The sequence below is a fragment of the Sceloporus occidentalis genome, unplaced genomic scaffold (genome assembly GCF_023333645.1).
Source record: "Sceloporus occidentalis isolate IW3139 unplaced genomic scaffold, rSceOcc1.0.p SCAF_9, whole genome shotgun sequence".
NCBI lineage: Eukaryota > Metazoa > Chordata > Lepidosauria > Squamata > Phrynosomatidae > Sceloporus > Sceloporus occidentalis.
This window is the reverse complement of record NW_028316989.1, coordinates 36,639,263-36,665,314: the sequence shown is the minus strand read 5'-3', so window position 1 is coordinate 36,665,314 and position 26,052 is coordinate 36,639,263. Positions and strand designations below refer to the sequence as shown.

General features: G+C 40.0%; 1 protein-coding gene across 12 annotated transcripts in view; it reads right to left on the bottom strand.

The window, feature by feature from the left end:
• The window catches only part of SEMA6D (semaphorin 6D), a 340,819-nt gene that overhangs the window by 8,798 nt on the left and 305,969 nt on the right, over window positions 1-26,052 (bottom strand). For 5 of the 12 annotated variants that reach the window (XM_089538774.1, XM_089538777.1, XM_089538775.1 and 2 more), the window contains 15 exons: window positions 24,304-24,364; window positions 24,129-24,191; window positions 22,217-22,318; window positions 21,271-21,361; window positions 19,951-20,070; window positions 19,132-19,220; window positions 18,204-18,421; window positions 17,955-18,086; window positions 12,333-12,488; window positions 10,921-11,094; window positions 9,443-9,583; window positions 9,274-9,351; window positions 7,532-7,623; window positions 7,083-7,139; window positions 224-391 (listed from right to left, as the gene is read on the bottom strand). In XM_089538774.1, coding sequence (XP_089394900.1) covers window positions 224-391; window positions 7,083-7,139; window positions 7,532-7,623; window positions 9,274-9,351; window positions 9,443-9,583; window positions 10,921-11,094; window positions 12,333-12,488; window positions 17,955-18,086; window positions 18,204-18,421; window positions 19,132-19,220; window positions 19,951-20,070; window positions 21,271-21,361; window positions 22,217-22,318; window positions 24,129-24,191; window positions 24,304-24,364 — 1,742 coding nt within the window. The remainder of the gene's footprint in view (window positions 1-223; window positions 392-7,082; window positions 7,140-7,531; window positions 7,624-9,273; window positions 9,352-9,442; window positions 9,584-10,920; window positions 11,095-12,332; window positions 12,489-17,954; window positions 18,087-18,203; window positions 18,422-19,131; window positions 19,221-19,950; window positions 20,071-21,270; window positions 21,362-22,216; window positions 22,319-24,128; window positions 24,192-24,303; window positions 24,365-26,052) is intronic. The other 7 variants (XM_089538779.1, XM_089538783.1, XM_089538781.1 and 4 more) reach the window with 7 other exon arrangements.

Sequence of the window (26,052 nt, the reverse complement as noted above, 5' to 3'; positions counted from 1 at the left end):
GCAATTCATATTGCTTCTCTGTATTCCTCAAATTCTCCCCTTCATCCTTTTTTCCCTTTTGGACAAAAAAGAAACAACAGATACATAACTGTACCTTTTGTTCTATACACAGATGATATTGCATACACATTTAGCCAAGATGGAACATTTAAATTTAACCTTTGAACCACTGAAGTTATCAGGTTTCCTTTCAACCATAATATATTCTCTGATCAGGCCTTACCCTTTGGGACCCCTGATAATGGATCAGAGTAATCAGAAGTATTTGGGTCATCTTGAGCTACAAATTTCCGAGAGCCAGTCACTTTAGGTTTCCAGGAACCAATCACTTTGGGTGAGATAACAGGGAAACTTCCCACTGTGGTAATAGAAGCGGAGGGTAACTCCATGTCTGTGATGGCAAACAGATTTTAATTAATGTGCATTGCAGTCTGGTTGTTGTTGTTGTTGTTAGTATTATTATTACTATTTGGTGTGTATTATTGTTCATCAACTGGTGAGTTTGCTCGGTGCCAGCTAACTTATTTTTGGACAACATCTTTAAAGAGAGATGCATGAGAAAGAAAATCAGCAATGACAAAATAGTGTGATTGTTGCACACTATTTGCAATAGGGCAAAATTGTTTTGAACAGGTGGGAGTAAAAACAGAACTAATTCATAAGTAAGTGTGCTTAGAAATGCAGTTCTAACATCTAAGTACACTACACCTCCCGGGAACTGTTTGATTTAGGTTTAATCTGGAATGCAGAAATAATGCATTTTGACAATACTGCCATGGCTCAATGCTATGGAATCCTGGGATTTGTAGTTTGTTGTGGCACTTCTCTGGCATTTCAAAGCTGGTATATAAACTAATTAACAGGAGCTGTGTAGTTCATGTTTCTGCTCTCACTTGTGAGTGTTGTATGACCATGCTTATGAAACACACTGGATGTGATTATCAAAAACTGGATGAAATTTGCAAGCACAATTTTTTAATCTAAGAGGCTGTACATATGGGCCACATGGGTGACGCCAGGTGCCCTGTTTCTGCTCTTACAGGCCATGGCTAGAGCCTGCAAGGAGAATGGTGCAGTGGTGACTGGCAAGGCCATGGTGGCTCCACAGCGCAGCAGTAGGCACATGTCTGAAGACTTGCCCATCACCATGTCATTCAAGGTAAGTGCTGAGAGAGGAACAGACCAGATCCATGGGAAGAATACTGTGCAGTTGGCCCATCATATCCTACTCGTGTGTTTGCATCTTACGGTATTCTAAAGCAAATACCATTTTCTGCATAACTTAATATTACACATAATCTTCTGAATTGCAAAATTGGAGCAGGGGAATTTAGAAAATTGTATTGTCTGCTTGGAAGGGGGTTGGAATACAGAAGCTTGTGAAACATACACAACAACAATTCTATTTAATTCTTATAAGTGAAATCCTCTACTGCAAGATTATTTCTTGGGTGTTTTTTTTTCTTTACAGTGAGTAAATGGTTGTTGGTCAAAGAACAGTGGGAGATACAATGGATTATTTAAAAAAAATTTAAAGCAAGTTATAGGGTTCAAAGACCCTGAACAATGCCAAGTAATCCATTTGAGTACCAAAGTTCCATATACGGTTCAAATGAAACTCCTCCCAGACCTAGCATACTTTCACACTACACAATTATAGCACTATGATTCCACTTTCAACTACATCTGATGGAATACTGGGATTTTCAGTTTAGGGAAGGATGTTTAGAATTCTTAGCCAGAAAGCTCTAGTGGTTCACTAAACTACAAACTCCAGGATTCAATAGCATGGAGCCACAGTGGTTAGTTAAAGTGGAATCACAGTGTTACAATGTGTAGTGTGTATGTTGGATACATTACTATACTGAAAAAAATCTCATTTTCTAATGCCAGGATACCAAGGATACACCTTAGGGATCTTGGCAAGATATTCAGGAGTAGCCATGTTGGCCACAATGACATCCAAAATCCACAAAACAGTGATACCATTATTGATCTCCAAAAGCTTGCAACATGTATTCTATGAGTTTTGGTTGGCCCAATAAAGGTATCACTGTTTTGTATAGTTTGAATTTTATTGTACTTAGGGATCACAGGGATTGTACTTAGGGATCTGACCGTAAGAGCTTTTCAACAATGGAACATACTCAGAGAAAATGGATTTTTGGGTGCAAATTTTTTTTATCAGAAACTGCAAATAAATTGGAAACTCTACCATTCTTGGCTAAAGCTCCTAAATGATAATGATATCAGGGTGCTTCTAAACCTGTGTGTGTTTAGCCATGTATGTCTAGTGCAACAGGGCTTGATGAACATTACTTACAAAACTGTTTTAAATCAAAATGTGGAATTAGGTGCATTATGCCAACCATTATGCCAGCTTTAAAATGAACCTGAAATATTGTGTTCATTCACAAATGTATGGAGGAGGCAAAATTATCATACAACAGAACTGTGATTTCCCTCCTTCCCTAAGAAGAGTTAGCTCTTGGGCAAACAAATCTACAAATGTTTGTTGATCAAACACCAAACTTGTTCAGTTACAGAAGTACAAATAGCATCAGACACTAAAATTAAAAAAACACCATGTTGTTGAACTCCCAGAAGTGTTATAAAAATCCTATGAAAATTGTCATTGGCAGATAGAATTAATGACATAGTAGAGGGAGAGATTGAGACAAAAACAAACTCTGTGCTTGATTGTGCTCTCATTGAAGTCCAATATTGGATTTTGCCTTTAGAGTTCAAAAGAGCAACATTCAAGTAATTTCAGAGAAGTTCAGGATGAAATGCTGTGACATAGGAAGAGAGAGGAGTTGGTGTCCCAGTTCAAACCGAACTTCAAAGCTTCAGTTTTGAAGCCAGAATGCCTGATAATTGTTCTCTGATAGATATCATGCTACCTTCTAATAGAGTAGCCACTGTTGGTGAGAGTATGCAAGCAGTTGAGCTACACAGAGCTTTTCTTCAGTATCTGATTAATGTAAGGGTTGCCTAGCTGGGTGAAAGCCTAGGTCTATCTAGGTTAGGAACAGAGAACCTGTACAACTCCACCCCATTTATTAATGGACTTCAGCTTACGTCAGTCCTAGTCAGTATGGCCAATAGTCACAAATTATGTAAGTTGTAGTCAACACCAGCCAAAAGGCAACACATTCCTACTTCTCATCTAGACCAGCAGCAGTGGCATTCAGAACTTTAGTACCTCTCAACAGGGATATGCTATTTCAGTGGTACGAGGAGTTGCTATTAATTAATGTTATTGTGGTGTGCCTTCAAGTCATTTCCAACTTATGGCAACCCTATGATTAACCTTTCACTGGGTTTTCTGGGGCTGAGATTTGTCACTTACCCAAGTGGGTTTCCATGGCCAAGTGGGGGATTGAACCCTGATTTACAGAGTCATAGTTCAATTGTGGTGGTGGTGGGGAATCACCTGAAAATTGGCCTGGAAAAAGTTAATTTGTGGGGTGGTATCTGAGCGCTGGGGGGGGGGGAGCTTCTGAGGCTAAACCTAGGCGGCCCAAGGGTTGCACAGACTGATGAGTGGTAGTTTTCCCACCCCTACACTCCTAACTTTACAAATCCTTTTTATAGCTTTTAAACAGAAGCTAGCTTTAACCATTTAGATCAGTGGTTCTCAGCCTTCCTAAAGCCACAACCCTTTAATACAGTTCTTCATGTTGTGGTGAGCCCAACCATAAAATTGCAGTGTCTCAGTTACTATGTGTTTTCCGATGGTCTTGGGCGGCCCCCAAAGGGGTTGTGACCCACAGGTTGAGAACCGCTGATTTAGATGATGATAATGATGATGATGACAGTGACTAGCATTCTGTATAGCAGCTATGGATTTTTAACCTAGAATTATGGATTTATACTTGCTATATATTTACTAACATCATGGCCCTATTGCCATGACCATAGATGCCCTCTCAAGCCTACTCTACCAAGCAGCAGTCACACCAAGATCTCATCAGCTGGCAATCAAGGCACAGGAGAAGGATGTTTTCACCCCACCCCACTCCACCCCACCAACACACACCAGTGAGCAAGGCTGCGACAATCAGAAGATGGACCCCTGTTGCAAAGGAGGGGAGTGGAAATGTCATCATCTTGTGCCCTGATCACCTCCATTTCTAGGTGCAGCTGCAGCCTGGTAAAGTTCGTGTTAGGGACAGTCAGGCCAGGACACTTTACTTAGCTATATACAAGGACCTTGGTATCTGTGGACTTGCCATCTGCGGATTCAAGCAGATGGCAAGTGCTATCCCCAATGATGGTGTATGCATGTGCCCACACCACCATTAGGGACAACAGAGGCTTACTTGAAGTCTCGTTGCCCCTAATGGTGGCACAGCCATGAGCATGAGCTGCCACTGGGGACAAGGGGGTCTGCCCTAATAGTGGTGCAGCCATGTGGCAGCATCACCATTGGGAACAATAGGACTTGAGCATTCACTGATTTGGGTATCTGCGGGTACGGATTGTGTGTGTCCCCTGTGCATACTGACGTCCCATTGTATCTACACAACTAAGTAGGTGATGTAGACTATGGACTAATAATTATTTCTCTAGCCGGAGAACTGCAGCTGGGAAAAGCTACAGTCCTTGCTGTTTGGTCACTTCTCTCCCTTTCCTTCCTCTGACCATTAAACAGCCATAGCAGTTCTCCATACAGCTTAACATCTGATTTGCAGGAGATTTTTAACGAGTTTACAAGGGACAATTCCTTAGACTCTTGAGCACTGTCTAAAGTGATATACACATGCACAACCCAACTTACATGTGTATATGACGCCAACAGGATTCCAACAATATTTAAATATAACAAACAAGTACAATGCAGTCCAAAATCCCTCTAGCTTTAGAAGAAGAAGAAAAAAAAGAGATTGGTTAATAGCTCCACATTTTAAAAGCTTTCTTTTCTTTTTCTTTTCTTTTCACAGAAAGGCAAGATTGTTCAGGTGAATAAGAAGTTTGCCACCTGCTGCTAGAAAAATGACAGAGAAGCTTCTAGCCCCTAGGCCTGTGTGTGCCAAATTTTTCAGATAACAGTATTTCCGATGAGGGTCGTTCTTATTTTTATTATTCCTTAGGCACCATAGTCTTTGCTAGACTAGGTGGAACTTGGGTGTCTGACCCAGGAAAAGAATTGTGTTAACCATTCATGTTCTGAGATTCTCTAGTTCTACTGCAACCTTTACAATCAAGACTTTTACATTTCTGTTATGACCTCAAAATCAAAGCTCACTGGTTTTTGGAACTAAACTGAAGTTATATACTGTATATACTCGACCATAAGTTGAGAAATTCATGCCCCAAAATTGACCCTAAAATTTGGGTAGACTTATATAAGGTTCAATACATCAGTAGTGCTTAGAAAGGCCCTAAAGCAAGCAAGCCTGATGCCCCAATCTCCATTGAACACCAATTCCTTCCCCTCCAGGCTGTTTTGCAAGTCTTTGCTTCCTATGGAAAAATCTCTCCATTTAAAATCGCTTGCTTCTTTCTTTAGTCTGTTTTGCAAACCCTGACTTCCTATGGAAAAACCTCTCCATTTAAATCCACTTGCTTCTTTCTCTGGTCCATTTTGCAATACACCTGGCTTTCCATAAAAAAACCTCTCCATTTAAATCCACTTGCTTCTGTCTCCAGTCCATTTTGCACGACGTGGCTTCCTATGGAAACAACTCTCCATTTAAATCCACTTGCTTCCTTTCTCCAATGTTAAAACCTCTCCTCAAGCACCTGGGAATCGGTTAGGAGAGGTCCAGAGAAGAAGGAAGGACGGAAGTGGTATTTCCCCTTTTCCATCCTTCCTTATAGCCCCCTAGGTTTTACCCTCAACTTATCCATAAGTCATATCAAATCCAGGATTTTGATCCTGAAACCTTCTCTCGACTTATACATGAGGTCGACTTGTACACAAGTACATACAGTATATCAGTGTCAAAACCAGACACATCTTGGGAAGCCATGCTATAATTTAATCTCTCAAATAAGAGCTAAGGGATGAGGGACAGAATAATAAGTCTGGGAGACAGGGGGGAAAGTTCATGTGTAAGTAATAAGAAAAAAAATCAAACATGAAAATCATATTGTGCTTTTGTGAGGTAATTGGTAAATTGGAGAATGGTTAGGACTGCCTTCCCTAATCTGGTGGTGTTTAATTTTCTATATCATGTCCATAGCCAATGATAACACTGGTTGTGGAGGGGGGTGATGAATGCTATAGTCCAACACGTCTTGAGTGGACCAAATTGACAGAGTTTTTTATTCTACTAGCCTCACATGAACTCTAGCCTTAGGTTACAGTTTTACCTGAAAGGAACCATGAAGAAGAGTTCTGTGATCCCAATGGGGATGTGAAAGAGGAGGACTGAGCTTACACTCTTACCAACAGCTATAAAAAGCAGTATACCACCCATCAGCTCTTTGATTTGTTTTTTTTTTTTAGAAGAATCACATATACAACATCTAGTGTTTATGATGCTAAATGCACTTTATTAGCCAAATGCATTTCCAAACTCTGAAGAAACTGACACATTTCCAACACTTTAGAAATACACATTTCAGGGGGAAAATGTGTATTTGCTTTATAGATAATTGGAAGAGACAGAAGAGGAAGAAAGGAAGGGAAATGACTAGGCTCAGGCATCCATCTAATAATAAATGGCAGGAAGATGGGTAGCATTCATGAATGCATGGCTGGGAGGTGAGGAAAGGAAAACAGAATTGAGGCTTAGTGGGACCTTCATGCAGGGAGAATGTCATCTGTGTTGATCAGGTTCTTCTGCTAACAAAAGATGTTTCTCAATTAATCATGACCTGTTAGGCATGCAGCTACAACAGGTGGAAAGTGCCAAGTGAGTGAGAAAGTCCCAGCTGTATCTTGACCATCAGTGGGAATATGAATAAATGCAGAAAGCAAAAAACATGAGAACTTGCCAATTGCACCAAAGGAAGAAAGGAGGAAAAGGGAAAAAAAAAAAGAAAGTAAGACAGGGATTCTGAAAATGTTGAACTGAAGGAAAGAAAAGCTTCATTAAATCGGGGAGAAAAAATGATTGGAAAAAACTAACCAGATGTTGGATCGCCAAATATTTTGTAATCTGGTGTAGTTGTAGAAGGCAAAATTTCTAAAAGAATTAAAGGAACACGTAATCAGTAAAAAGTAACTGAAAGGAAAAAAGCAAAAGATTTTCAAAGTTTGGGCAAGTGAAAATCAGAAAAATAAAATACAATTGGTTACCCAAACGGGGGGGGGGAAAACAAAGAAAAGGGAAAGAAAATATTGGTTTAATAACTTGGTTGTCAACCATCACAAATAGTCATGACAACTGGGAGGAAAAAAAAATGGCCAAAGGGCTCCACCACCCAAGATCAAGCAGCTTAGGTTTATACCAATCACTTTAATCAGAAAAGGGGATGGGTTGCTCAGTGCCATTAATGTGACATCCACACTAGGGTGTTCTCCCCACAAACAAAACCATGCCACATTCTCAAGATGGCTTCTGGAAGCAGAACTTACCATGGCAATCCCCTAGTTGGGCAGTGTTGCCATATTCCACATCTTGCTCATATCCTCCAACACTATGGTTGTATGAAACAAATAAAGACAACCTGCAATTAACAGCATTAGTTGGGAAATCCAATGGTGATTATCAAGTCATATAAAGAAATACAAACAGAAAAAAAAGAAGAAGCAAAGCAAACTCATGTAAATTCTGCTTGTTTAAAATTTGTTTGGGGAGGTGGACAATGGAATAAAGATCATGTACATATATTTTCTCTGTGGTGTAACTCAACTATTTTGCGAATGGTCTTCTTTATAATGATCTACACAACTTTGAGTAAGTTACACTGAATGGCTGCTGCCCATTTTACTGCAATACATGGAAGGCACAGATACAGTAAGTGATGCTAACAGTCACTGTCTTCTCCCATTCAGGAGAATGTTTCACTAGAACATTTTCAAAATGTTGGTCCTCCAGATGTTTTGGACTTCAACTCCCAAAAGCCCCAGCCAGCTAGCCAACTGTCAGGAACTCTGGAAGTTGAAATTCAAAATAGCTGGTGAAGCAAACTTTGAGAACCACTGCATTACTCTTCCGCAAATTACCTATTCACTTATGCTTTTGTTATCTCCCAATCAGACTTCTGTCATGTGCTCTAGGCAGGGCTGCACTGGGAAGATGCCCAGAAGCTACAGTTAGTGCAAAATGCAGCTGCCAGACTGTTGTCAATTGTGTGTTTTAGAGAACATGTATCACTAGCTTTCAACCAACTGAATTGGTTTCCACTTAGCTTTGGAAGTCAACTCAAAGTGCTGGTTTCAACTGACAAAGTCCTAAATAGCTTGGGATCAGGATATCTGAAAGATGACCACAAACATAAGCCTACGCAAAAGAGAAGATCATCATCCAAGGCTTAGTTATGTATCCCACAAACCCAAAAGGCTACAGGGGTGAGTACATGAGAGTACAAAGCTTTCACTCTGGCAGCATGCCAGTTATAGAATTCCATCCCAAGCGAAAGTAGGCTAGCTTCCCCCCGCTTCCTCCATTCGGATGGGCAACCAAATCACATTGTTTGATTCTTGAAAACAGATATTTGGTCCTTAGCAAAAACCATTATATTCAGATGGATCTCTGGTAATGGTTTGCTGCAGAAGGGTCTTTTAGGCCTCATACAGAGAGGCCAAAATAAAGCTGCTTTGGGTCATGTTGGAGGTATGCTGTTTAAATGATGCATGCGTCCTAAGAGTTCGTAAGCCACACCAAAGCCATACTCCAGTCTTTAAATGCATTATTTAAACAGCATAACTTTAATGTGACCCAAAGCAGCTTTATTTTGGCCTCTTTTTATGGGGTCTTAGTGGGGGGTGCTATACTTCTTTTTTGTTGTATTTTTTAAAATGTTTTAAAATTGTCTTATTTCAGTACTTGGCTTTAATATATTAGCTTTTTTACTTGTCTTTTTGTTTGCTACTTTTAATTTATTTTAATTCATAATGTAAACTAGATTATTTCTTGCACTGGGGATAGGTAGGATGCAAAATACACATATGTTTACACACATCCAAGATGACTTGACTCTAGAAGTAATTTAAATTCTGCATTGAAACTAGTTGGTAGTTGGGTGATTGTGCCCAAGTTGATGTATACATTTCAACTGATGACCTCTCCCAAGCACACCTGCTCAGGTTTGCATGTAAAACATATTTAAATCTGCAACACTTGATGGTGTATAATATTTTGAACAGCTACTTACAGCATGCTAGATTTTACTCTTCCGCAGGTGCCATGATTCAACCAGCCACAGTACGGATCCCGGGAGGCAATACAAGTCCTGCAGCAAGACAAGTAGTGAAGAAATTAACCTTTTTAACCTAAAGTCTAGCACTTATTTGCACAGTCATATTTGGAAGGAGAGGGCTTACTTTTTGCATGACCCATGACGCTCACAACGACTTAGGGGAATTCTAATAACACAGCTGGGGAAGGCAACAAACAAAGCATGGTGTTCTTTGTCCAGCTGCAGGGAAATGACTTTCTTGTCCTCCTCATCATCTCCATTACACCTGTTCGGCAGAAGGAATTTTGAAATAATTATTTTGTTGGGCCTCTTTTAATCCAAAGAGATGCTTCACATTTCTGATTTTACATTGAATCTGAACCAGTATAAACATTCTTTAAAATAATGTGTTAAGAGAGGGGTGAGGAATCTGTGGTTCTCCAGAGGTTGTTGGTTATTAACCCCATTTCCCCTGGGCATTAGTCATGTTGGGGCTGGGGCTGATGGAAGAGTCCAGCATCATCCAGCAGATCATCAATTCCCCTCCCCACCTGACTTCCCCATATGCAATCTGCAGACCCCCAAGCAGGGTATGTCAAATTTGAAAGTTAGCATAATGTATTTTGTGCCCTTTGGTAAGCTTGATGATGATCATGATGCATACTTTGGATTTTGTTGTATTTTGCTGTATGGCCAAAGCAGCTATCCGCATACCCTCCAATTGTCTCAGTTTGATATACAGTCCCACATAATCCTCTGATGTCCCACTTTTCACCTGCCTTTAAAATGTCCCAGTTTCTCTTTCTTTTTCTCACTTTCCCCCTTTGTCCTCAGCTTCTTTTCCTTCTCTTCTCCCCTCATTCCTCCCCCTCCTCCTCCCCTGCCCCCCAACAGGCTTGTCATCAGCTGGAATCCGCAGATGGCAAGTCCAGGGATATGGAGGGTGGACTGTAGTTTCTACAAAGGTATGAAATTTACAGGGTAATCGTAGCCTACTCATGATCTCTTAGGCTATCCCACCTGGCAGGATTATTTTTGTTGTGAAGATAAAATAGGGAGAAAAGCCACATTCTTCCAGTTCATTGGAGGAAAGGTAGGATATAAAGATAACAAATTAATAACATATAAAGACCATTTATGCAAACCTCACCAGAGACAAACTTGCATGATCCAGGCTAGTAGATAATGATGGTTTTAAGATGTGAGTGCTAAAGGCCTAGCTAAAGTTATTCACTATTTCATTAGCACTCATTAGATTGATCTTTAATTAATGACTTTCTTGGTACAACATAGCCATTTATTTATGGCTAGAGACGGGAAAGAGAAAGACAAGTCGGAGAAGCAATAGCAGCTAAAATACCCATGGAATCATAACAGTGTCAATGACTTAGTGGGGCATGTGCATGCAGGCAAACATACAGGGGAGTCAATACATACTGCCTACCTAAGGTCCAAACAAACATATTTTCAGATTGCTCAAGCATAAATGCTCAAGCATAAACACCCAACAAAGTGGAGGTGAATGAGATTGTGATGAGAAGGAGAGAATTCTTAAAGAGCAGAAATGACTCAAATGAGACAAGCATTGTTAAGTGTCTGGACCTGTTTCCAGAAAATACCTACTTTGCATGATTGTAGGCCTCAATCTCTTCCAGTAATACACTGTTGTTCAAAGAAAAAGGTTTGGTCTTTGCCAAAATTTTAAGCACCATTCCAGCTTCAGAGCCAACAAAGATGACTGTGTAGTTCTGATACGGGCCAGCTGAGCGGTCTACAGCAACTGCAGTCAACCGATACCTATCAAGAGCAAGAGATCGTATGTAACAGTTGCTCTACGTATCTGCCAGTCCCACCTTGTCATTCTGTACCATTTTATTAGTGTGGGTGAGATGGTCAAAAAGAGCAGAGAGCTTTCTCCTAGGAAACACCCATTAAGATGTCTCTTTCACTTAGGTACTCAGTGCGGAAACATCACTGCTTTGGCCCATTTGAGGGAAGTGGGCAAGGGTGCATTGATAAGAGAAGCTGCCTTATTTTAATACTATCACCTCATCCCTATGTGTATTACTAGCAACCAAAGCACTTTTCACAAAGTCAAAAATGAATAAGTGAGCACACATTTGAGCAACAACCATAAGAGCTGCTGTCTGGAGAGACAACAATGTGAGAGTGAAATACCTTGGGAGGTCAGGAATAATTGCATATATTTTCCTTGCTTACTCATATCTCCATATCCCTCTTCTGTTGTTTGGGGAGGGGAGGTTAAAAAAAAGATTCTGAGCCCCTTAGAGCAGGGACCTGTCATACCCGCTCTTTGTAAAGCCCTGTCTACATTGGGGTGGACAATGTGGTCCTCTTTCTGGGGAACATGTGGGCCTCTTGATGTTGTTACACTGTATTTCCCATCATCCATCACCACTAGCTATCCTGGCGAGTGGTGAAGCATCATGGGAAATGAAGTAGAGCAACATTTGAAGGACCACATGTTCCCAAGCCTGATATACATTGATAGGATGATATAATCAATCAATCAATCAATCAATCAATCAATCAATCAATACTTCATCTCTTTTAGGAGATATAGGGGCTTGGCAGACTGGAGGCGCTCGTTTTTGCTGCTGAGAAACGTTGCAGCAACCAAACCATGTGGCATCCCTCCACACCAAAAAGAACCCGCCATGAGTGCACCATTGGTGCAGTCATGTGTCAATGATGCAAGCACGGCACCGTGATGTGCGGATGCTGCACCGCGCTTGAGTCATCATTGTGGTCCCCATGTGGGTGGGGGGTGTGCCATGATGGCACCGCCATTGCACACTAGGGCTCAGGAGCATGTGGATACTCCGCACTCCCAAGTCCTAATTTTGGTCCCAGGCTGCTGCACAGTCTGTACCGGGCCACACAATGGCAAAAACACAGCTTCGGTTATGTCTTCTGTGATCTCGTGGAAAACCCCCCAAACTGCTTGCCCATTGTACCTGGGATCATACTCAGTTTCAGGCATGTGTCAGCCAGGCTTCATGTCTCCTCCTTACCTGACCCTTGTCTTTGTGAACCAAGGCTCCTCAGTGACGGATGGAACAGCAGAATCCATCAAAGGATGGGATTTGATGAAAGAGAGGGTTTCATCTGGGAAATCAATGGAGGTTTTGTAAGCCTCTGCTAGGCCATGTTTGGCACAGCAGCCAGGTCTGGAATGAAAGCAACATTTTTCCTGTTTTTGTTTTGTTTTGTTTTGATGTTAAAGCAAAGGGCAAAAACTCTGAAAGAACAAGGCAAAATGGACAAGGGAAAGGGGAAATGATGGTGGTGGTGATGAAGATAGCAGCCTTATTCATTTATATCCCACCTTTCCCCCCTGATAATATAACTCAAGGTGGTTCACAAATTATTGAAACTAGTACAGATTAAAAATCACACAAAACATGAGCCAAGCACATACTGTACACATATACACAAAATCTATAGAGTTTAAACTAATTAGCATTCACTGAAAGACAATATTAAAAACTGCCAAAATACCACACCTTTTTATACACAACTCCTCCTCCTACTGATACTACTTTTATATTTATTTATTACCTACTTTTCTCTCAAAATTGGGACTCAAGGCAGCATACCATTTTAAAAAGCAGTACAGCTAAATACACCATAAAAGCCCATCACAGTCAAAAGCCTGACAGAATACAAAGGTGTACAGATGCTGGTGGAAGGAGAACAAAATGGGAGCCATTCTCACCTCTCTTGAAATACATTCAAGGTCCAAAGGAAAAACCCTTTTGGTTTAGCCCAAGGACATGGCAAATGCATTATAAAATCATGGTATGTATGCCCAAACTGTGATTTGTTATACTGCCTCTATACTGACATTATCAATGCAAAACCTCCAATAAAAACAGAGTGAAGGCTATCTCACGGATAGACCACATGTTTTGCAGGCATAAGATCCTGAGGTCAAATCCCAACATTTCTAATTTCCAATTATTGTTTCAGCTTAATGAAGACTTAATTGTTTGCCCAAAGCAGTCATCTTAAGATAAGGGCCAAACATAGGGGGATACAACACATACTGTATATACTCATGTATAAGTCTAGAAATTTAAGACAAAAAATTGACCCAACAAACCTTAGTCAACTTATCCAGGGGTCAATGTAAATATTGTACTTTAACTCTTACTAAAAAATAGAAACTATCCCCTGGTGAAAGGCAAGAGTGTTATCTGTCCTGAAAGCACTGACTGTCCTCTCTTTTCTTATCCATCCAGCCTTGAGTTATGTCTGCTGGAATTCTGTAAGTTCTTTGGCATTGTTTTTCTTTGCTTCATCCTTTTAATCCTTTGTTACATGCCTCGACTTATCCATGGGTCCATAATTTTGGCCCTAAAACTTGCCCTCAGCTTAGACATGAGGTCAACTTATAGTCAAGTATATATGGTACTTTGCCCACAGAAAGTCTTAGGTTCAGTCTCCAATAGCTCTATCTAGTGCTGGAAAAGGCCCCTGCTCGAATTCTTCAAGAGCTGCTGCTAGTATAAATCGGCTTTCCCCAGCCTGGGAACGTCTTGAAGTATAATACCCATCATCTTTTACTATTGTCCATACTTACTTGGACTGATGGCAGCTAGAGTTCAAAATACCTTAACAGAACCAGGTCAGCAAAATAGGGGAAACCAAGCTAGCTGGACTTAGATGGCTTAATTCATTGCCTAAGTGGATGATCACACCTGAGGCTTACTGTGGTTAAATCGCTGGCATAATCTTCCAGAAGTACTAAGGTGTGATAGCCGGCTGTGCTTCTGAAGCATCACTGAAGCATCCCCTCTCCTCTCTCGTTGTCAAAGCATTCACAGAGCAGCCATTTCTTCAATAACGGGTACTTCCATTATGAAGAAATGACTGCCCCATGAACGCTTTGCAGATGGCAGAGGAGGGGATGCTTCAGTGATGCTTCAGAAGCACAAACAGCTATCACACCTTCACACTTCTGCAGTATTTTGCTGGCTAAGGATGGCAAGCCTCCATTTGATAATCCCCTAATAGACTCCTTCCTAAAAACAGAAACTATTCATTCAGTGGCACTAACATACTACTTGCTAAATCTTTATCCATTTGTTTTTTAATTGGCCTGTGTACCATGAAATAAAGATTAAATGCAACCTTATCCAGCAGATACTCGGCAACTTAATATTAATTCAAAGATATTTAGTTAGGATGACTAAGTGTATTGCTAAACAGTGCAGAAAGAACTCAATGGTTCAAGCAGCTTTTTAAAAGTATATCAACAATGGATTCTAAATCAAGCAGAATACAAGATGGACTCTGTTTGGATGATCGTTTTGACCTGTCAGCACTATTAAGATCAATTCAGATACAACAGCTAATACTGCATATATAACTTTGACACTGACATTCTTCTGTTTTCAACCAGACAACAAGATGTCTCTGGCCACATTACCCCACTACCTTCTTATAAGTGCTGCTATTCCACTTTTCCTGCTCTGGCTGCCTCCTGTTTCATTCTGAGGCTTGTAGTTCAGTGAAGCCTAAGAGCTTTCTGGCTGAGAATTCAAAATGCCCCTCTCTAAACTATAGCAGCATTATAAGAGTGTAGTGCGGTAATCTTGGGAAAACAGAACATGTCCACCCAAATGCTGTGATAAAATATAGCTACATCAAAAATACAGGCATGCACTCAAGTTCCACTTTGCTCTAAAATAAATGTGGTTAAATTAACTTTCAAAGGGTCATTCTAAAGTTATGACCTTAGAATCAGTTAGAGCGAAATGTGTCTATTTGGGGGATGATGAAGAGTTTCAGATCAGGTACTAAAAATACGCACTTAGCTGTAACTGATGGCTGTGCAATTTGTTCAAAAATTCCAGGTCATTTATCTCAGACATCTGATATATGATCTATAGGGCTAGGGTCTTTTGCTCCCTGACAAGATAGTGCCTACACAACTCCATCTACAATAGCCCATAAGACAAACTATCTTTCTTCAATTGTGGTGATAGCTACCTTAGGTGACACACACACTTGTAGCTGTCAGTGTATGTTGGCTGAGGTGGCTGCCTAAGGGTACAGCTGGTTCTCATATAGGATGTGCCATGTAGAAATGCTAAGTGCAATAATAATGCCATAATGCCATGTAGCAAATCCTCACTTGTTCCTGCCCCCAAATACCCAGAGGCCAAGGCCTATAGCTTAGGAGATTTTCACACAAGGATGCTTCAGGAATGTTTTACTGACCTTTTACCAATGATAAGCCTCCCATGTGATAATCCCCCTAGTCCCTGGTGGCGCAGTGGTTAAATGCCTGTACTGCAGCCACCCACTCACAAACCATAAGGTTGTGAGTTCAATACTAGCAAAAGGGCTCAAGCTCGACTCAGGCTTGCATTCTTCCAAGGTAGCTAAAATGAGTACCCAGATTGTTGGGAGCAATTAGCTTACACTTTGGAAACTGCTTAGGGAGTGCTTGAGCACACTGATAAGCTGTATAGAAATGTACTTGCTATTGCTATGAAGCAGCATAAAACAAGCTTGCCCTATCTTCAACATGACATTCCTTCAATTATTCAAACAAGGCTATCATATTACCTCTCAACCTCCTCTTCTCCAGGCTAAACACACCCAGCTCCCTAAGTCGCTCCTCATAGGGCATGGTTTCCAGAATTTTAATCATTTTAGTAGCACTCCTCTGAACATGCTTCAAGCAACAATATTACCAGTAAGCTGTATGTTTCAGAAGTTAATCACACAACAACCCAATTTTTGCAATATAAGCACCAACAGATAAAGTTACTAATTTTTAAGTGTATCAAGTAGCATTTATGTATTACTTCTAAAATGTTTTAAGGGTCATTTGCAAGTATTTGAAGCTATTATTCTATACGTACTATGGCTGGCATCCTGTTCATGGCCTATAAACAAGTCATGCCAGACTAATCTTATCTCTCTCTCTCTGTCTTGCTCTCTCTTTGTATAGCTTTTATACACTTGGTACTGGATGTTGGAAACCTTGATTTCAGTAAGGACTTTGACAAGACCTCTCCTGATACTCTTGCAAAAAAGCTAGTAATATGTGGACTACACAATGCTACTGTTATGTGAATGTGCAGTTGTTTGACAGACACCCAAAGGGTGCTCACCAAGGGCTCCTCTTCATCCTTATCAGAAAAAGCACCAGAGATGTCCAAACCAAAAACAAGTGGGATTATATGAATAGAATAATATATTCAAAACATTTCTTTCTTGACTAGGGGTTCTACAGTGGTCAGTACTGTCCTCCATACTTTTCAACATCTCCATGAAGCTACTGTGAGAAGTCATATGGAGCTTTGAGGATGGGTATCATCAGTGTGTCATCAATATGCTGATGATACCCAGCTCTATCTCCTCTATACAACTGCTGCCAAGAGGCTGGATTAATGTCTAGATGCAGCAAAGGACCAAATGTTCATGAACAGATTGAGGCTTTATTCAGACAAGAAAGAAGTGCTGCTAGTAAGTAGGAAAATCAACCTCGGATTGAGACTGCAGCCTGTTCTGGATGGGGCTGCACTCCCTCTGAAAGATCAGATTCATTTGACTTCACATCAGATTCATTGCTTGGGGGATGCTCTTGGACCCAGCACTGCTCTGAGAAAGCCAGCTCACTGCAGTAGCCACGAGTGCCTTTGCCCAGCTTTGGCTGGTGCTCTTACTTGGGGATGGCAGATCTGGCCAGGGTGGTTCATGCCTTGGGTACCTCCTATTAGACTACTGTAAGAAGCTCTATGTGGGCTGGTCTTTTGCATATATCCCAAAATCTCATGAAGTTTAGGTTGGCAGGTATACATAACAGTGCTCTCCCTGCAGCAGCACCTTGACTGTGGAACTCGCTAAGAAATTTAAACTGGTTCCATCTCTTTTAAGCTTCTACCAGACAACTAAAACTGCACCGTTGCACACAGCATTCAGTGTTTGAAACTGTTGTTTTAATTCTTTTAAAATTGTATTCTAGGATGGTTTTTAGTCTGCTTTTAGGAGTTTTAAAATAGTATTTTAATATGTTTCAAAAATATTTTTATCTCTGTATTGTTTTCATTGGTTTTTATGTGTTCGTCATCTCAGGAGCCCTTGTAGACTGGGAAGCAATACAGAAATACTTTATATAAAGAAATAAACATATACAACATAATGTATTGTATCAGGGGTAGGCAACCCTTTTGAGCCGGGGGCCGGGTTGCTGTCCCTCAGACAACTGGGGGGCCAAAGCCAAAAAATAAATAATTAAATATTTTTTTTAAAAAAAAATTAATTAAATAAATAAACCAGGACAAATGTAGGACAAAATTTTCAAATGGAGGGCACTTTTTAAATAAAAAATGGAGGACACGCGAAAAAAATTGCTGATTTTTTAAAAAATGTTAAGATAAATGCATGTTTCTGAGGCTTCTATAGACAATTGCCCCAGCATGCCCCTCGCACGAGACGCCGAAGGCCCCGGTGGCAATCGGCGGCAGGACCGGGCTGGGGCCAGTCCCAAGGCGTCGCCGGGCCGCATCCGGCCCGCGGGCCGCAGGTTGCCTACCCCGGTATATATCATTGAAGTGATTCCAAAGCAGCTATACAGGCAAAACTTTTGATTACATAGCTTTTCTTTTTGTATATACCTTGGCCTTGGTACTTTATCTTCAGGTACAGCTGTCCAAACGGAGTCTGGAGTTTTTTGTTCTTTGAATCTTCCTTTGAAAACTTTCTCAATGTCCTCCATGCTAAAGGCACACACTGCTGAACCGGGGATGCTGTACAAGACACAGAGAAGAAGTCGCAAAAGGCCAAGTGACAGAGCGGAGCCAGACTAAGCATCGATGGTGAACTGGAGAAACTTCTTTTTGATGCTGAGGTCACTCATCTCTCACCTGTTCAGTTGGGTAGTGAAGACACCGATGACAGTAGGGATGCCATTGATTTCTATGATGTCAGTGATAGACTGAAGCACATCAAAGTAGAAAAAGGAATCCCCTGGAACAGAACAGTTGAGACGGGCTTTCAGAAATGACGTCCAGTGCTTCTCCAGCACTCTCTGGGAGCCACCCATGTCATTTTTACATATGCGGGCCACACGGGAATACACAGCCTGTAGGGGAAGAGAATGCCAGCCTGATTTAAAAATCTGTGAGAAGCAGCTCTTACAGACAGAGATCTGATCTACATAGCAGTCTCCCAATGTTTCTCTCCAATCTCTTACAGATTACTCTAAGGAATCATGGATTTTCAAAATATTGCTCCTTGGGTTTTGCCAATTGGTGTTGCTTCCATGTCCCCATCAGTCTATTATTTTTGGAGGCTGTTTGTAGCAATTGTTTGAAGCTGCACTAGGAATTCTCAGAAAATAGTTTGAAACAAGAGAACTTTTGTTTGGGTATTTACAAAACCTTGAGACTTACAACAACAGATACTGCAATCTCCTGACACATTTCACCCATCTGGGATAGCTCAAGGGAGTCACTTGTTGAACATGCTGAAGGTGAAACTTCCCAGCAAATGTGCTCAATGCTCATTTGAGAATATGTGTTTGTGTAGTGTGGTACCATTTGGATCTAAGGCTGAACCTCTACATGTGAATTTCTGCTCTTGACACCAAGTGAGACTGATAAAAGGGCAGTTTCCACAACCTTTTCCAGCAGTCAAAAATATGAAAAAGCCCATGTGATTGACATTTTTAAAGCTGGTGCTTTGAGAAAGTAAGGGAGGTATGCCACTTCATAGCAACCTATTTTTTAGTCCTCTACAAATCATCCTGAGACTTTGCAGCTGATCATAACTAATAACAGTATTTTCTCTTACCTTTCCTAAATTATTATGTTCCACAGCAATCTCTCGAAAGAAGAAATAAACAAAGTTCCCGTACTCAATGGCATGAAGGAAGTGAGGTTCTGAAAGATGCAAGCAATAGAAGATGACCTGAAGTATTTTCTTTACAGAGGATAAACAAAATGTTGCATTATTACATCTCAACTATCACCCACTCCTATGGCAAGAGAAGGATGTGGAAATCACTGTGCCAACACCTAAAAGTATAGCAGTGAATAGTTCTTGAAGCATCTGCACCTCCTGATTGCAGATGACACCCAATTAGGAGAGTAACTAATACCTTAGACAGGATCAAAACTCAAAATGACCTGAATAGAGTAGAAAGATGGGCCAAAGCTAACAAAATGAATTTCAACACGGAGAAATGTAAAGTACTACACTTAGGGCAGAAAAATGAAATGCACAGGTATAGGATGGCTAACATGTGGCTGAACGAAACTACATGCGAAAGAGATTTAGGAGTCCAAGTAGATCACAAGTTGAACATGAGTTAACAGTACAATGCGGCAGCTAAAAAAGATGTGGGAACATGGTATTTGGCCCATGCAGACATGACCATCATCACTGTAAAATTAAACCTTTTCTGCTATAAGAATTAAGCATATTTCCAATTTTAATTAATCTTAGAAAACATGCCATGAGCATCAAAATATGGAAAACAAGGGACTAAAGATGTAAATACTTTGAAAATCTTATTAGCATAAAGAATGTTATTGGGAAATGGAACAAGAATTCAAAATGATGGGGTAATTATACAAAACAGTTATTAGTATCAGTATTTTCATATGGTACCTTTTATCCACTTGGAATCATATTTGATTGTTCTTAATGCTGACCCGTCCCCCATGCTTCGGTAAATAACAGCATCACTTGCCAGGAAATCTGCAACTGTTGCAGAATATAGTTTGCCATCTGTGGAACAATAGTGAACAACAGATATTAAGATTTAATATTATGGCAGAGTAACCTCTGATCATTGCTTCTTTGTTACATCTCCCACATCTCAATCATTCCTCCATTAACGGGATGGCCAATTTTTATATTCTTTGGATTAGTGTGTTATATAAACACTGGTCTATGGGACCAAAGAATGCTGTTCCTTCATCATTCTCTGAAATTGTATCAGTCAAAAAATAAGGTTTCATGGGTATAAAGAGCATGTGTTTGAACAACATAATGTCAGTTTGGGGGTAGGTATGCAAATTAGCAATAGGTATGCTTCTCAATGGGCAGATTTAACAGAAGCTTTCTCCTTTTTCCCCAATAGCAAGCACAACTATATGGTAAAACTTAGACAAAACACATACAGAACTGTGAAGTCATATTCTACAGCAGCTACAGTTGGATTTATACCAATGACTGAAACTAGACAAAGCACACCAAACCTGACAGAAATGTTACGCTCCAAATGCCAGCAAATGGATCTTCTTCTCCTCAAGCAGCTGGTGCCTCATAAAAGCAGGTTGGAAGAGGGAGCTATGATCAGGGCATTAATGACAAAATCGTGACTAAGTAGCTATCCTGAATATGAAACAGTTATGGGAAGGTTATAGTAGCTAACTGTTCCATATCCATGATGGCTACTGAAGTCATAATTGTGACACTACTGCCATGATCGTAATTCTCAATAGAACCTACTTTACAACAGGTTGCATGGAGAGAAGGAAGTCCATACCTCTTACTTTAGTATACCTCATTATAGTAGCTGATTAAGTCTGGCCCTGGTTTCTTTCCTTTACAGTGCTCAATTAATTTAATGTAACTGTTTCACAATTATGATCATGTTAATCAACTTCAAAAACAACAGGCTGAAGATTCTAAATGAGGGTTACTTTTTAAAAATACAGTAACATATAAAATGGATTGGGACTGGCACCCCTCTAGATGTTAGACTACAACCCCCATCATAGCTGATCTCGATATGGCTGGGGCTGACAGAAATTGAAGTCCATCAACATTTAGTGGCATGGAGTGGCACCTCAATATAATTATTTAAAAAGGTGCAATCAGGTTTCTGTGATGTCATAGTTCCCTGAAACCTTCATGAACATCTTCCTGGCTACACTTCCCATTTCATATATCATCAAGATTAATTACAGAACATGTTTTTACCAGCAAAGAGTGCCACGTTGGTTTGTCTCGCATCAAATGGGCATCTCGCCAAGCCACTAATTTCTTCGCCATCATACTCCAAGGTATTCAACTGGAGAAGAAAAATAAATTGCTTGCTGGTGTCATTTGGAGCTCTGCAGGCCAGCTTAATGTGGATGTGGGTGGATGCCGGCACAATGTTGCTTTGCAAATATCATCATTCAGTTTGTCAAATTTGAACAAATTTTCCAAATAACTCATGCAAAAGCAGCTAGTGCTTACAACTGTATGTGTTTACAAGTTGTGATGGCTCTAGGCAACTGGGAAACAAGAGTTGGAGGGTGTCACTCTCTCTTGTCCTGTTTGAGGCTTTGTGGATATATCTGGTTGACCACAGAGTGGCATGGGATTTTGGTCTGATTCAACAGAACTGAAAGCCTCAGTGGAAGGGAATATTTCCTGCATGGCAGAGGATTGTACTGGATGGCTCTTGTGGTCTCTTCCAACTCTATGATTCCATGATTCTACAATTAAGGACCCTGACCCAGTCACAGTCATGAATAACCACCTCATCACAAGAAACAACTGATGGTTCTACAAGGCACTAACTGCTTGTTATCATCTCCAGATATCTCAGTAGGACCCTTGTTTCATCAAAAAAACTGTCAAGTGCAATGTACTGGTTAGAATGTTGGATTAGGACCTGGGAGATCCAGATTAAAATCTCCACTTAGTCGTGAAGTTAATTGGGTGTCTTTATACCACTCACATTTTAAGTTAAAAGGTGGTGGTGGTAGAGAGAAAACAATGTAATCACCATCTAATGGGAGGAAAAGCAAGATTAAAAAATGATAATTCTTGTGTAGATGAGGATATGTCTCTTGCCTCCCATCAGTGTTGGCAACTTATTCAGAAGGCTGTTGATGCACAAGGATTTCTGGTTTTTCATTGGGCAACTGGTCCTTACCCTATAGTAGCGGCACATGGGATTAAACGCATTAGTTCCACATACAAACACCATCTCATCATTCCTGGGGACAAAGACTTTAATAAAATTATGGCATTCATCCTGAAACAAAATGAAAGAGAAATTTTATTCATTCATTAATTCAATCATCCATTTATGCATTTGATTTATGTTCCAACTTTCTCCCAAAATTGGGAGTCAGGACATTTCAGAGCAAGATTGACTAAAAGGTTCAGAGAAATGCAGAAAAATTTACTATGGCTTCAGTCCAACATCCTGTCAGCATAAAGTTAATGGTTCTGGAATGACCTGCCAGATGAGATCCGCCATATTACCACCTTGGAAGCCTTTAAAAAGGCTATTTAGACAGATCTCTTCCGGCACGCCTTTCTAGACTAGGTTAGAGCCATTAGAATTGCCTCCCCCCCTCTAATGATACCTCTTATTGTCCCAATATCAAAATTGATTGATACCATCCCCCCCATCCCCCCCTCATTTCTTGCGCTAATCTGCCTGAAATTTTAGTGTACTCCTATTGGACAGTTTTAAATTTGGATGTTTAATCTCTTTTTATGGGTTGCTCACTGTTTTTATGATTGGGGGGAGGGTTGGGGTTTGGGGGTTTTAAAATTGTAATTTTTAATTGTTTGATGTTTTCATTATACTGTTGGAATCTGCTTTGATTCCTTTGTGAAAAAGTGGAATACAAATTATTATTATTATTACTGTTATTATTATTAAATATTTGCATGTGGACCTACACTACACTGAGCCATGTACCACCCGGTTTGCTGTAGAAGCACTCCACATGGTCATTCCATGCTTTGTGGAAACAGACAGGATTGGAGAAACATCTGGCTACCGTCCCACAGGCAGATATGAGATGATGACAGCAGTACTGAGGCCCCTGGATGACCCTTGTGGTTATATGAGTCAGTGTTGATGGCATTATTGTGCATTGGGCTATGGGGAGATAGCCAGACATTTCTCTGATCCTGCCTGCTTACCATGAAGCATGGAATGGCTGTATTGGGAGGCTTTGGAACTTGAAAGAAAGGACATTGCTTGGGTGATGCACAGAGAGAAAAGGAATGCCACAGTGCCCCCCAAATGACTTCTATGTGTAAAAGACACACATGTGGATATCTCTAGCATATCCTGCCTGATATGACTCCTCAGATCCTGACTAATATGACATTGTCATTCCTCACAAGCATGGTTGACTTATGTAATTTAAATTATAAGAGTTTTTAAAAATTGACATAACAGACTATCAACAACTAAATAAGAAACAATACTAAATGATGAAGACAGTCCTGTTACTTATCATTCTAGTGCAGTTGAAATAAATCCCCTCTAGATAAGTTCATTAACACATTTTTGCTACACTTCTCCCACCAAAATACAAATTCTTGCCTCATTAAGTAGTTATTTCTCCATCCTAAATTAATTTTATGGGCAAAGTCTGACATTTTGTTTGTGATTTACATCTTCATAAATGGCCTTAGATGTGTACAAAACTGCATTGTGTTGTTTTGCCACATGTATATTCACCAAGGCGCTGTTGTAATGTAACACTGTATGGACATCTGTTGCACAATGGCAGCCAGTGGAGTGATTGATGCACCACTGTCCAATCCACAAGCATTGAGGTGCTTCCCAAAGTGTATCTGGACATGAGCTAAAAAGAGCCAAAGCACAATGGGTGTGCTCAATGCACATGAGAGCACTCTTGCTGGTGTTCAGTTAGTGAGTTTTCACAATTCATTAACAGAGTTTCATTGTGTTTCTGCAATGCAGATACAGATTTGTAGAGTTATGAAACACAGACTGCGATGTAAGATGTTGGTTAATATTTTTAAAATAACAATGTCTAAAATATTTTTGCTGCTGAAAAAAAGAATAAACCTACCTTGTGTTTTCCCTTCATGGCACAGTTCTCTCTATCCTGTTGCTTTGACCGCCATGTTAATTTCTGTTCCAACAAATAAAAAAGACAAGAATATTGGATTCTTAATGAGGAATGATAACCTCTCTTTTAAAAAAATAAAAATAAAACAAACCTCAAACTGACTTTTCAATATTACCTTGCTTGGAACAACTTCTCCCTTTGAAACTTCATTCAGATTTACAGTGTATACTTGATCCCTGTAAGAAAAATAAGAGGCATTAAGAACCCTCATTTACAGTGTTTTAATAATCATTTCTTTGTGCAAGAGGTGTTTTGGTCATGGGCAGATCGCCTTCACACTGGCAAACAAAGGAGGACATTTCCCATTAAATACAGTTTCCTGTTACCTCTCAACCAAGATACTATGGCTAACAACTTCAGAAGAAGCAACCACACACACAAACATACAAAATTATTTGAATTTGGCTTCACATCTTTGGTTGTTCTGATGATGTTATCACAGATAAAATAACAAGCCATAGTTAACACTCCTAGCTGCTGTGAAAGACATTGTGAAGAGAACTGTGAAGGAGTTGCATGCATAGCTCACTTATATCTTGTCTTGTTAAATTAAGTTATTTACTTTACTATCTGCTCAATTACATTCATATTCTGCCTTTTTGCATAAAACCACATTCAAGATGGTTAATAATAACATGATACAGTCTGAAAACAGAATATTGCAGTTTAACACAAATAGCACTGATACAGTAAAACACAATTAAAACTATAGAACAAAGAAAATGAAGAATTATTTGGAAAGCAATGAGATCCCACAAATTACAGAAGCTCAGAGAAGAGAATTAAACAGACCATTCTCATTGATGGAAATAGCAGAAGTTATTAAAAAAAAAACAAAAATTGAGAAAACTCCTGGACCAGATGGATTCACTACACTATATTACAACATTTTTGAACATTTTTGATGACAGATTATTATTACCACCATATAAAACTATAAACAAAATACAGTGGGTCCTTCCCTTATACAGGAGATCCGTTCCGGACCATCACCAGCCCCGGCGTAAGGGGAAAAAACCATATGCTCGAGTCCCATTAAAAACAATGGGGGCTCATGCACATGGCATGCACCATTGTTTCCTCTTGGGTACGGCTTCAGTAGAACATGTGTGTATGGCAAAAAATAAAACCACATTCATGGTGAAATGCAAATATCATTTGCATTTGTCCATGAATCTGAAAAGAAGAAAACGACCAATTGAATGTTAAGAACCGCAGGCCAATATCTCTCTTAAATGTGGACTACTAAATATGTATAACAATAATGGTGGAAAGAGTGAAAAATATTCTTTGAGAATGGATTCATGAAGATAAAAATGGCTTCCTTCCAAACAAATCGATTAGAGGGAATATTAGGACATCTGCGTTAGCTGAACCAAGTAAATCGGGTATTACAGTATGCACAGAAGAGGGAGAGAGAGAAAAAGGATTACATCTTGGAAAAGGTTTGCATTACAACTCCCACGACACCCTCCACAGACACACACACCTGTTATGGGAGCTGTAATCCACAAAAAGAGAGGTTTCCAACCTCTGACAGATAATGGATCAATACTGCATGAGTATTTATAGTCTCTTCAGGGACCTGGCTATAAACACTAGTATCACACCACAGTGCATGTGTGTTTCCTGAGTTAGACAGAGCACTTCTTCAACAGACTATTTTGGTTGACTTGCAATACGCAAGGAGCTGAATTGGAAAACTGATTCCAACTTGTCCTCATTGTATCCTCCTCATAAACTATACAAAGATCCCTGTGTTAAACTGAAATATTTGTGTTAAACTGCAATATTTTCTGTTACGAGTCTGCCTTTATTTATTATGATCCCAGATGGCCACAAAAAGCACCAAACCAAGCTAGAC